At 37.5% G+C, this 13360-nt stretch overlaps 2 protein-coding genes across 4 annotated transcripts in view; both read left to right on the top strand.

Moving 5' to 3' along the window:
* The window catches only part of TUT7 (terminal uridylyl transferase 7), a 34890-nt gene extending 32150 nt beyond the window's left edge, over positions 1 to 2740 (top strand). For 2 of the 3 annotated variants that reach the window (XM_062599847.1, XM_062599845.1), the window contains exons 27-29: positions 966 to 1042; positions 1212 to 1275; positions 2104 to 2740. In XM_062599847.1, coding sequence (XP_062455831.1) covers positions 966 to 1042; positions 1212 to 1275; positions 2104 to 2171 — 209 coding nt within the window. In that variant the 3' untranslated portion in view covers positions 2172 to 2740. Of the gene's footprint in view, positions 1 to 965; positions 1043 to 1211; positions 1276 to 1616; positions 1684 to 2103 lie in introns of all 3 variants that reach the window. The other variant, XM_062599846.1, reaches the window with a different exon arrangement.
* A 2859-nt stretch (positions 2741 to 5599) lies between these two features.
* Positions 5600 to 12616, top strand: ISCA1 (iron-sulfur cluster assembly 1). Its single transcript, XM_062600240.1, has 4 exons — positions 5600 to 5749; positions 6498 to 6551; positions 7600 to 7705; positions 10129 to 12616. The coding sequence occupies exons 1-4, from the start codon at positions 5669 to 5671 to the stop codon at positions 10275 to 10277; spliced, it is 390 nt and encodes a 129-aa protein (XP_062456224.1). The 5' UTR covers positions 5600 to 5668; the 3' UTR covers positions 10278 to 12616.
* The last annotated feature ends 744 nt before the right edge of the window (positions 12617 to 13360 follow it).

The raw sequence follows: 13360 nt of genomic DNA, 5'->3' as shown, positions 1-13360 counted from the left end.
TGTCCTGTTTAGATAAACAGGCTCTCCTTATATATCAGATGTTTGCAGTGTAAGAGGGCATTAGAGCGTGCTGTAACTAGATATTGGAAGTACCAAGTATACTGAGAATGTTCAAGATACTGAAATGTATTCATAGTTTTGTCAAACCACTAAAAGTATTGGGTGGACAGAAGTGTTTTAAAAAAATCAAGCTACATCGTATTTATTTGCTGACCTTTTGAAGGTTCAAGTCAAGTCTAAATTTATTCTTTTGAATTTTTGTATTTTTGACCCAATCTGTTTGAACATTTCTTCTTACCATTACATTAAGATGAAAAGGAGTATATCTGACTGTTCTAGAGTCACTGACACTGCTGTCATATACTATTCTGTATATTGGAATGGTGCTCAGACTGTACATGTGTCCAAAAATTACTAATTTTGGAGCAAAATTTTTGACTATTATTTGTATTTTGGGAAAGACTGAATTTGAGGGAGAGAAGTATTACTGTGGGTTGAGTCTTTTTTCCCTTTTTTCCCTCCCCATTCTTCCTTTGTGCACAAAGTGTTCTTTCTAGGGGAGTAGACTACCTAAGGGTCTTTTTTTTTTTTTTTTTTTTTTTTTTTTTTTTTTTTTTTTTTTTTCTTGTACTATAAAAATTTCATGGGGCTAGGTATGGTGTGGATGATTCACACTATCCCAGTATCATTTTCAGTTTTTCTCTGAAGGTCCCTATTTACTTCTGTTGATTCTAGAGGAAGATAGCTTAACTTACTGTCAGTTGCAAACTTGGGTGCTTATCTGTAAGTAAGATGGAAAATGGGCACAATAAGGCAAGATCCATATTATAAAATAAATGAAGATAATGTCCTATTTTCTTGTCTTATGAAGGTAGATTTTCAATATTCTGGGATTTTTATATCTTATAGTATCTGAGAGAGAAAATGAGATTCAAATTAGTAAATCTTTGTTATAACCTTTTCAGGTAGTTCAAAATCTGAAGTGTTATGTGGATCCCCTTCTTTATCCAGTGCTGCAAAACATGCTGGTAGATTAAATCAGGTAAATACCAAATATCTTTTCTTAAACCTCTTTCTCCTTAAATGTACTAAAGCCCCTGTAAAGTACCTAGCAATAGATTGACATAAGCTTTTAAGGAGACCTTTTTATTTTTGTTTGTGGAATGCCATAATTCAATTTTTATTCATCACTAAATATATGTTGTCTATAGGGAATGCTTATACATGAAGAAAAAAAGAAACAAAAAGGAAAAGTGTTTTTGAGTCCCCAATCAGGTTTGTATCTCTTAATTCAGAAATTCGATATAAAAGCATGACTCTCTAACCTGCTTTTCCTATCGGTCCTTACTGGAACTCTGCACAATATATTGAACACAGCCACAGTCCAAATAGGTTGCCAGATAATTCTGAAGTGAATCCAATTCTTGTTTTACTGAAAAAATGTGTAGGTTTTTGGTTTTGTTTTGGAAGTAAAACTTGTAAGGCATGCCAGTTCTCTTTGCAATTTGTTTTTCAGAGAACTTTGACAGATTTATTTTGCAAATGGATGCATTGGTTTTTATCCATCTCTGCTTTCCTTCGTATTTTTGTGTATGGTGTTCTATGTCTCTCTTCAGGGATCACATGTGGAACACTTTCTTCTGAGATTTCCTCAGAGTAATCATCTAGAATTCCACGTGATCAGTTAACGTATTAGAGTATATGAAAGCATGTCCTTTGTCTGCGCTTCCAGCGTGCATGAAAGTTGCTTACACTGACAAGCAGAAGTCAGATCATGGCATAAAGGCCTTTATGTACTGTCTCTGGATCAGAGATATGTTGTATGTATTGTTAGAGGCATGGTTGCAGCTGCAGCTAGGCTTACAGCAATTTTACACTCTTGTTTGATGAAGGTTTTTAAAACAACTGCTTTTTAACTGAGTCTTGAATGCAACTCTACTGTTCATTAGCAGCATTAGTAATAGCATAAAGTAGACTTGTGCTTGCTTTCATCATAATTTGAAAGTTTTTCTCCTGACTAATGCTTGAATGTTTGTTGTTTTTTGTCTTTTAAAAAACTTTCAAAGAATAATTCCTTTCTTTTTTTTCCCTTCCCAATCTTAGGCAGCCTTTCCAATAAATACATGACTCAGGGAAAAGCCTCACAGAAGAGGACCCAGCAAGAATCATGAGGGATAGGAAGCACTGTTAAATTGCAATACAGGCCATTCATTCATCTTAAACTTTTCCCTTCTTTGGCTAAAGCATCTGGATTCACAGGACAGCAGCATAAATGATCTTCAACTTAACTTTAAAGAGACATGGTATTTTATTTTAGATTGCTAGTCCAAAAAAACTGCAGATTTTAATACCATCACCTACCATGGACCCCTGCTCTGAAATAGATTATTTGAGCATTTTAATGGAAAGCAATGATGTTTTGTATTTGTTTACTAGGTAAAACATGTAGATAAGAGCAGGTACTAAAACTGGACCATTTTCAAGATTTTATTGTTCAACTTAATCCTTTCAAAATGCACTAAAATTGTGTGCAAGCCAAATAAATGATCTATTTTCTTCAAAAATTGTGGTTTTTTTTGAAGAGGAAATAGTATTTATTTATGTTGGTTGCTTATTGAATCCTTGTATAAGTGTTTAAAATGTTTGTAGACTGCTACAGCTGTGTTGCAAACTTTTTTTCTGTAGACAACTGAAAACATGATAAGTAAATTTATTTAAAAAAAATCTCTGTGGACAAGCAGTGCCATTGAGTTTTTTCTTTTTTTTTTTTTTTTTTTTTTTTTTTTATCCCTTATGTGATTTTTATGAGAGTTCATTTGCTGCTGTGCTTGTACAGGAAAAAAAAAAAAAAAAAGACAGAGACAAAGGTCAGTCCTGTTTGCTGCTAAGAATCTTTTATCATGGCCTTGAAGATACAGATGAAACTGCTTCAAGGATTAAAAAAAAAGATTTGGCAATTGGGAAAAATGCATTTCCATTTTCAAAAAATGTGAAGAGGATCCTTCTACCAGCCAATAATTTAATTAATGTTATCAACTTGAACCTTACTTGAAGTCCTGCCATAGCTGGTAATGTACCATCTTATCCTGTTACCATCTTATCCTGTTCAGGAAAGAATTATTTACATGGTAAAACGGAAAACACTGTTATTTATGATTTTGAAATAAAAAAAAATCAAAATTCAGACCAGTTTCTAAATTTCTTCTTACACTAAACTTAGTTTTCAGTATTCTTGATTTAAATGCAAATTATTTATAACTTATTAGAATATTATCTCTGCTCTTTGAAACATGATGTTTTAAATTATTTTTCTTTTTATTAATAAAGGTAAAACTTTAATATGGTAAAAACTGGAAAAGAGGCCTTAGGCAACTGGAATCCAAACTGCTTTTGGGTTTCACCTGTAACCATCCACCTATAAATTTCTAAATATGCAACATTCCCCCAGAAATTCTTTTGTATTTCTTCCTCACCATATTTTCAAGCAAAATCTTAGCCAGCAACAAACAGAAAATTTCAGCTTTCTTCTATATTTTTCCATATAAAAATAACTTAATTTTCCCTCTTCATATTTAAGTTTCTTCTTGTGCTTTTATTCATAACCAAATGATGCAGATGCTGACCTTGTGTATGCAATGGCTTATTTAGCCCTCTGTTCAGAGCCAGCTTGTTTTTGCTGATGGGAAATATATAAACATGTAAGGGACAACAGCGTCAGAGCATGTAAAGATGGAACACATGTCTTAACAAAAATCAGATATGCACATACCCTCTTCCATTTCTGTTATTTTGTTGTTTAACTGTGAAGCTTTCAGCTATGAAACTCTGAACTGACATTTGGATGAAAACAAATTCTGCCATTTCCCAGTCCTTTCACTCTGAAGCTGCTGCTTCCTTATGAAACCGCAAGTTTTATATTGTTAGTATCTCATAGTCCTAAAATAACCCCCACACACATCTGTCAATATATTAAAGTCTTAAACCAGTAAGTTACTAGATGCATGTTTGCCTAGACAATATTTAAATAATGTAGCGATAACTTACAATAGAATGATCTGTAACAGAATAAACACAGTTGATGAGACATACTTAATCTGCTGGATTGATTATTAAAGCTTAGTTTATTGTAAAATCTTAGGAAAGGCATCGATTGAAAACTTAAATAGAAGAAGAGTTAATTCTTCCTAACATTCTTGATATCCAAGATTCTGCTTGCCTCATTTGAGGGTATTTTCAAGGGAGCAATGCTCCACATTTAATACAGCACTTCAGATTTTTTTTTTTCCAAAACAAAGTTTCTAGAAAAAGAACAGTATCAAAACTAATAGTAATAAACTAATTCTAATAGTTTACAATTAAGCTATGGCTAATAGTAATGAACAGTAATAGGTCAGAAAATCAAAAAGCAAATACTTGCTGATGAATGGAATATATATTCCAGTCATATTGCTCCTAACATTGCCCTCTGCCAAATTTCGGTAATAACCACCCCCGAGGACAGAACAGGCATTTAGTGCCTGCTCAATAGCTAGCCTGTCCTTAGTATTTGTGTTAAAAGTGGGAGATGCTCATAATTCTGTAGCATCACTATGTCTCTTAATGAATTAGAAGTTTCTAACTTACTACTTCCCTTTTGTTATTTTCTGGAAAATGTTACATTTAGGGAGGTCAGATGGCTTAGCCATAGAAGCCCCTGTGTGTTCATTCAATTTACTGCCATTTATTAATCTTTGGAAGTTTTTTTTTTCTGGAACAATTGTGCTACTTCTTGGGAGCTTGGGGAGGCTGTAGAAAGAGCCACACTAGCCCATACTGTCCCTCAAATAATATGGTAGGACAGTAAGTGAGCTGATGGTAGTATCCATGGGTGCTTTAAAAAAAAAAAAAAAAAAAAAAAAAAAAAAAAAAAACGAGGGAAGAAGAAGGTGCTTGTCTGGTTCATCCCTACGCTTTCCACAGGTGTCCTGTGCTGTCAGTAGCGAACGGTGCAGGAAAAGGCGGGGAGCAGGAGGAGGAGGTTGTGTTTCAGCTGCGCAGCACAGCTAACCGTCCTCCTGGCTCCAGGCTTGCCCGCGTTTCGGGTGGGTCGGGCCCGGAGGCCGATCGGCGCGCCGGCCTGCGCCTGCCGCGCGCCTTCCGCGGGGGAGCGCTACACGAGGCGGAGGTAAACGGCGCGGTGCGCCTGCGCAGTACGGGCGGCCGTCGTCCGCCGGCGGTGCGCCAGCTTCGCACGCAGGCCGGCTGCCTCTGATCGGGCGTTTTACCGAACAGTTTGCCCGCGGCTTAGCTGCCCTGCGCGTCAACTCCGCGCTGTCCCGCCCTCTCTTCCGGAGCGCGGCTCCGCGGTTCGGCCGGCGCTGCCGGCACCGCCGCTGCCGCAGGGGCGGAGGCCGGTGCCGCGCCCCTCCCCCGCCGCCTGGCGCGGGCCCTAACGGCCGGCGCGGCCCCCGCCACGCGCAGCGGGCGGCTCCAGCGGGAGGCGGGGCCGGCGGCGGCGGCTGCCAGTCACGCGCCGCTGCCCAATAGGGGCGGGCGCGGGGGGGCGCCGCGCAGCGCTGTGGCGTCACGGCGTCACGTGGGCCGCGCCCGGGGCCCACGGCGGGGGGGGCCTGCGCGGCGGGGCGCAGCGCAGCGCAGCGCAGCGCGGGCGCGCGGAGCTGCGCGGGTCATGGCCTCGTCGGTGGTGCGCGCCACGGTGCGCGCCGTGAGCAAGAGGAAGCTGCAGGCCACCCGCGCCGCCCTCACCCTGGTCAGTGCCCCTCCGACCTCTGCCTTCGCCCCTCCGGGAGCGGCCGCGGAGCTGCGCCACGGGCTGGGGAGGGGGAGCGCGTGTGTGTGCGCGGCCGGGGCCTGCGCGGCGGGGGGCGGGCGGGCCGGTGGCCGCCGAGGCCGGCTGCGCGAGGGCGCCTGCCGCCGGGCGTGCTCGTTAGCGCGGGTGGCCGCGCGTTTCTGCGGCAGCCGGGCCTGGAGGAGCTCCGCGCTGCCCGCTGTGAAGTCGCAGCTCGCCGCCGGGTCGGTGGAAAGAGGGGAGGAGGGGTCATACGCTGCAGGCAGAAGCAGCACGGCGCGGACGTGTTTATGCGACACAAGTTTGGCTAGAACAGCACTACCTCGTTAAACTGTGGTAGCAGTTTTAAAAAAAGAATAATAATAAGGACTGAAGTTCTTGAGCCGTCTGTTGCCAGCAGGGGTAGGGAGGGAAGTAAACAGCTACTGTATTTTGTATGGGTTAGATTTAGCTATTATTTCTTTCATAGCAGTACATTAACTTGAGATCAGTCATCAGTTTCAAGTAGAACAAAGGCTAGTCTGCGCTGGCGGGTGGCTGGTTCTGTAGCTGGACTTTGCAGGCAGGAGACAAAACTCTAAGCTAAGATGAAATTTGATTGCATGACATTGGAATTAAAAATTCTTGCTTTACTTGCAGTGTTTTACTTGCATGTATTACAGCAAAGCAAGAGAAGTTTCAAACTCACGAATACATTTCTGTTTTTCAGACCCCATCAGCAGTTCAGAAGATAAAACAGCTTCTTAAAGATAAACCTGAGCATGTAAGTGCAAACAGGGCTATCTTGTAGATCATATTAAGATATTAGTATTGTTGATAATCATGAAGCATTTCTGGCTAATTTACATGTTTGGATAGAGGCACAGATACTTTTGGAAGATGCAGTTTTCTGGTTCATGTGTCCCTACAACCATTGCTCAGCTCTTTGCTTACATAGATTTTTTTTTTTGTCTGATATACAACATGATGTTGGATAATTGCAAATAATTAAAATATATTGGATAGGTTGGCCTTCAGCATTGATTACTGCAATAAATGAATAAACATACTTGCCAAAAAGGAGAGAGAGGATTGATGAAGTAATGCAGATCACAAAGCAATTTTTTTTCAGAACTTTGGGTTAAATAAAAGCTTTCTGGTAGCCATTATAGAAGTTCAGTGAAAATTTAGTAACTGCCGTTGGCTCGGTGTCACAACTTCATAATTAAGTTACTGTCAGTGATCTTAAAGTAGTTTCTGACCTAGCATTTAAATAAACTCTAATTTAAGTCACAAAAACATCAGTCTGAAATTTAACTCTGACTGTTATGATACAGGGCACTGATAAAAGTGCTGAGAGTTTATTACTTTAAAACTTTTTTTTAACATGCTTTAGGCTTTTATCCACAATAGCAGACATCTGATGTGTGACTCATTGCTAGTATTAATAAAATAGTTGTTCATAACAGCAGAAGTGATCATGATGAGTATAACTAGAGACTCTACTGATGTATTCTTGCAATAATGTCACTTTCGCGTAAGATGTGCGATAACATAGAACAAACATAGCATGGAATGAAGAGCCAGATTTTTGCCAATAGCTACCCTGATGAGAGTTATAAAATTAGTAATAAATATTTATGGTTTGTGATCTAACTTTTACCTTGGTAGTTACTTTGTAAAAGAGGAAAACATTACCTTCTAGGCCATCAAGCTTCTGTTCTAGCACTGAATTTGAGGCAGGGAAGGGTGAATATCAGCTTTTGTTGTTATGCATACTTTTTATCTTAGTGTTCCAGAAGATGTTTGAAACTGTTAATATTTTATTTCAGGTAGGCGTGAAAGTAGGTGTTCGTACAAGAGGATGCAACGGACTTTCTTACACCTTAGAATATACGAAATCAAAAGGAGACTCTGATGAAGAAGTAGTTCAGGATGGTGAGTTTCTGACAAAGTAAAGCAAAACTATGATGGTGGTGAATAGAATAACTTAATTTCAAGTCTGCCAAGCAACAGGTTAGAAACTATTTGAAGTAGCAAGTTATAGAGATAGAAGTCCTAGCATTCTGTTGAAGGAATTGTTGCCTTAGATTTTGTGGAGAAGATGTGGAAGTAACCAGTTAGTTAAAATCTTTATATTTGCAGTGGAAATGAAAGTTGAGTCAAGGATAAACCTCATTTCATGGCCCTATTGGATTAAGTTGGAATTCTCTAGGATAATAACAAAAAAAGTCTGCATATTGAGTCAGAATAGAATAGATGGTCTAGACTATTATTCCTACATTTGGAGGTGGCCAAAAGCAGGTACTTAGAGTATAAAATAAAGCATATCTAGAAAAATACTTTGTCATCTTACCTAGGATAATCTTGGCAGGATAAAGATTTTCTGCGAGGAGCTTTTTAGTCTGTCTTCTCTAATAACTAGCCTTATTCTTTGTTAATCTATGCTTTTGATCTTGACATTGTGACAATTCTATAATTTTAATTAAACAACATTGAAAACTTTTTTTTTTATTGATGGCATTTAAGCTTGCCATGTGGTAATTTTATTGAGTGTCCTATCATAGGTCTGTTGTTTGAAGTACTGAATAATTGTACCATAGATCTTCCTAATTTTTACAGAAACTTCTATTGGTAATCTGTTTGTCAAGCTTGGATGTTTAGATGCATAATAATGTTTGTCTTGGTCTCCATTTGATCTCTATTTCTCTATAAAGAATTTTAGTAATTTTTATAACCTTTTTTAGACCTTGTTGATTTTTTCTATGTTTAGGTCCAGGAGAATATTTCTAATACAGTGGCAAAGTTGGAGATTAGAGTAAGAGTAGGGTATCACAGCTTCTTTCCTACAGAAGCTGTGATCCTTGGCAGAGCCCATCTCTTAGTATCTTTGAAAGTATCTGTGACTCAGGTATCATTGTATTATCATATATAGATCATATCTATGATATATATATATATATATATATTTATATATATATGAGATAATACAATGATATTTATGATATCTACTCATAAATTTTATTCTTATAGTGATAATTAGTTTGAACTTGAGTAAATAATTAAATTGAGCCAGGGATAGATGAGATTACAAATGCCATTTAATTTTGCAGGTACATAGTTTCACTCTAGTCTTAGCTTCAGGTTTAGCTGGCTTCTAAAGTTTCTTCTGCTGGACTGTAGAGCTGCTCTGACTTTAGGGAGTTGAAAACACTTTTTTGGAAGGCAGTACCTGGGCTGGATCTTAAGAGAGAGAAAAGCATTTTGCCATTGTTATAACAACGGCCTTTAGCTCCAGAGGCAGACAATATCTCAGATATGCCTGTGTGCCTTCTGTTTTATTTTGGTTGCTTCAAGACAGCTTTGGGCTGAAGAGTGACTTTTAAACTCTTTGCTCAGTGAGCTGGTAGCTTTGGATCTCAGCCCAGCTGTCCTGACTTTAAATAGCAAGTGCAGATGTTTAATACGGAATTGTGATTCTCTTTTGAGGACCAGCCAGGTCCTTGAGATTAGATTTATCCTTCTCTGTGTATTACTGTCTATGTTGACCAAAAATTGTGGAGCTTCAACTTGGCTGAATCTCAATTTCTATGATGAAATAACTTTCTGAAGATATTCCATGGAATTTTTTTCTTTTTTCTTTTTCTTTTTTTTTTTTTTTTTTTTTGCTGCTACAGATATTAATTTTTATTTTTATTATTTCCTAGTCTGTGGTCAGCTAAACCAGTCCATTCATGCTAACTACTTCATATCAGACTCACAGTCTTAAAGTTCAGTAACTTTCCAGGCTGGTAGATACTTTGCATGCTTTAAGGAGGGGAGCTCTTTTTAGCTCCTAAAATAAATTACTGGTTCTCAGTCCTTAAAGGTAATAATATCTTTGCAAGTTCACACATTTGCCTTGGTGTAGGATTGCATGTCGCTAGTAATTACAAAGGCCTAATAATTTTGGCAGAGCAAAGAACTGTATTTGAGGGAGGGGTTCTTTGTTTTTAGAAGGTTTTTTGGCATTTTGTTGGATGCACCAACTTTAAGAACACTGGGAAGTAAGTTACTTATTAATGCATGGGAAAGCAAGTATCAAAGATGAATTTAATTCCCAAGTTCTATGCCTGTTAGCCATAGGTATCATGATATTTTTGTGTGTATGTGTATATATGTATACACGCAAATAGCAGTACTGCACTGTTCATAGTTTTATAGGAAGAAGAAAAAAAAAAGTTCCATCCTTGGCTGGTGAGTTCGGGTTATATTGATTGATTTTATATATAGCTTTAATTTTAATCATTGGTTGAAGTGCAAGTTCAAAGTGAATAATGAACAGTTTGGTTGTATGTAATTTTGTTGTTGTTGATTTCAAGGGGTTAGAGTGTTTATTGAGAAGAAAGCGCAGCTGACGCTTCTAGGAACAGAAATGGACTATGTAGAAGACAAACTGTCCAGCGAATTTGTCTTCAATAATCCAAACATCAAAGGAACGTGTGGCTGTGGAGAAAGCTTTAACATATAAAATCTCAGGACTTTTACTTTGACTTTGAACACCACAAAACACTTACTGAGTATGTGGCTTTCAAAAGCAAATGTGTTTTCTTCAGGTTCTTAGGCTGTGTAAAGCGTGAATGCCTTTAAGGAAAATAAAGCTAATTCATTTTGAAAAAGTAAATTGTGTGTTACATTCAAGCACTGATGTATTTATACTGTAATTTATGATGAATTGGGATCCAGAAGATAAGAACAGTAAGTGCTGTAGCATTTCTGTATTTTCATATGAAAGAAATAAAATCTTGCTCCTCTTTTCCTTTGTCATTTTCTTTGTCTGCTTCTCTCCTACTTCCCAGTCCAAAACCCATGTGCAAGAATGTATCACCTATGTATTCTGCTTTGATTTGAAAAGAAATACTGTTTGTATCTTTGTGTGTATGGATACTTATATACAGACACACACTCCTCAGCCTCAGAATTCACTATCATTATGTAGATGCATATTTGATTTTACTATGTTTCAGAGTCTTTCTTGTTTCTATGCATAGGTTTTCTGGTGGTTTATTTTCCCATAAGACAAGGGAAGTCCAGAAAAGAAGTTTATGTGCTGTTTCAGCAGTGGTTCAAAATGTGCTAACCCAATTGTGTACCTTGCCGTGTTGAAGGCAGGGTGTCTGATGTAGTGGAAAAGTGGTTAGAAAATATATTCAGGCATAGAAGTATTAAAGCAGAATATATGCAGGCCTTGTATCTCATGCTTCTGTTCTTTTTTTTTTTTTCTTTATCTCGCTTGACTTAAATTGAAAAATTGGTAAAACTGCTTACAGACTGATTCCCAGTTTTCACAGAATGTATGTGTTTTCCTATGCTGTCTACACCAGAAGCTATAAAGGTATTTTTGGGGGGAAAGGAAGTAATTTTCATTAGCTTTCATAGTCATATTTGTTCTTAACTTTGTTACAACTTGAATTTTATTTAGTAACTGTGTAGGAAGCGGGGCTTTTCATGTATAGCACTTGTAGTAATTTCTATTTGACTTCTGTCTTTGAGATTAACTTGATAACAAGAAAACAATTTATAATTTAAAAAGGTTTCTATTTAAAACTTGTTAAAATTAATCCTATCAGCAATTAAAATATTTATAGGAGGCCATTTTTCTTTAGAAATTAAACTTACTCCTAAAGATTTTCCTTTCCCAAAGCAGTTTCTAAGCTGGTAAGTCTTGAGCCTTAATTCCACTGGTGCTCAAGCAGAAGTGTAAACCTCTAGCCCTGGTTTTTCACTAGTTGGTATGATAGAAATAACTTTTTTCTTCCTGTCTCTGTGATTTCCAAAGATGACATGCAGCTAGGCAACACAGTTGTGCAGAGGAGAAGATAACTTATCTGTATGGGCAAATGATCTCAACAGTTGCTCAAAAAGTAGAAATAAAAAGTAATGGGCAACAGGGACAAGATATTATAATCAAAGACAGGAGGACATTGGCATGGGAGTGAACAGACTATAAAGGCAGGAGGTTCAAAATCCAGAGGTCATGTTGTTCTAGTGTTGTTTATAGGCATGTGTGCTTGACGGCTTTGGAACTAGAGTAGCATGCTGAAGATGTAGGGATGCAGCTAGGGAGACCTGGTTTGGGGTAAAAGTGTAGAGATGATTTATAAATAAATCAATAAATAAATCATTGTGTCTTACGTAGCGCACAGGATAGAATTTCCACAAGCATAGTTCAATACTTTATTAAATACATGAATTGTACACCTTTTGATGTAAAAACACTGAATTTCTTTTATTAATCAACTGTTGTACACAACGGCTTTATTTTAGGAAAGAACTATACCAAGAAGAACTGGTAATGCAGGGGCTAGGTGAATTTTTAATGCCATAAATTCTTCAGTGTGGCCAAAAAAAAAAAAAAAAAAAAAAGCTAGTGGATATGATAGAGTTGAGCTTGTTTGCCTAAAACTCCAAGTTAAGGCACTTCTTCAAATTGCATTTCTCTGCTTCTTGTTAGAAGATAAAGACTTTGAATGTAGCAGTGGTGTTTGCCAAGGGTGCTGTTACTTTATTAGTTTAATTTGGTTTGGTTTTTTTTAGGGTTTTGGCACATTTAGCATTCCTTTTCATGTGTGCTGTATGTATGCCTTGAATGAAAGTTTGTACTCTCATACTTCATGAATTAATCTTCTAGGAGTTGTCAGTTTACTAAAACACTTAACGCACACTGTGTTAAAGTAAACTTCTGTGGAAGTGCTGGTAACAGTTACATAGGAGCATTCTTTTGTTGATTGGTCCATTATAATTTTGTGCAATACTGTATGTAGAGTTCTTTGTTATAACAATAAATATCACCTGTTGGTAAACATGAAATACTCCTTTTGAAATGATTCTGTTTACAATAAAGAAGTTCTATTGGGGAGAAGCATGGAGGAGATTGGGCTTCTGTTCAGGGAAACACAAAGAGGTACAACGTTATTATTACCTAAACTAATACTTTTGTGAAATATTAAATATTTTCAAATATTAACAATGTTGGATTAGTTTAGGAATGTATTATGACAATGTTTGCTAAAGTTAACATGGGAAAGTATTTTCATTTCTTACTTGGAAAGATAGATGGTAAATACCTAAAGTTATTAAACTTTTCCATACGCTGTTCTTAGGGTAAAGTTCTAATAGGCAGAGGCTTATTTCAAAAACTCTGATATGCCAAAAAATTATTTTGGTACATTTCATTGAGGCAAAATGATTCTGATAAAAAAAAATTTTTTTGACATAAAAGGTTCTCCTTTATTTGTTTTTCTTCACAGCTAGGCAATTTGAGTGGGAGAATTAATGAAATATCCAGATAGTTCTGTATAATGGTACTAATATTCCTTAGTGTATCATGTTCATGCTACCTTTTGGGTCTTTTCTGTAGATATGGTCTTTTCACCTCTGAAGCTAAATTCCCTTTTCCTGTTATGTGAAGTTCTGAATGATGGACAGAAAGCAGAACACTTTGTAAATATCCTAGGATTCATCAATGAAGTTGTAATATTCATGGTGCTGGGGAGAGTAAGCAAAACATTTCATATAGTCAGGAACCTGGAAATAAAATAGCTATCTCTATGT

This window comes from Rhea pennata, chromosome Z, assembly GCF_028389875.1.
Source record: "Rhea pennata isolate bPtePen1 chromosome Z, bPtePen1.pri, whole genome shotgun sequence".
Lineage (NCBI taxonomy): Eukaryota > Metazoa > Chordata > Aves > Rheiformes > Rheidae > Rhea > Rhea pennata.
The sequence above is the reverse complement of the archived record's forward strand: the minus strand, read 5'-3'. Positions and strand labels throughout refer to the sequence as shown.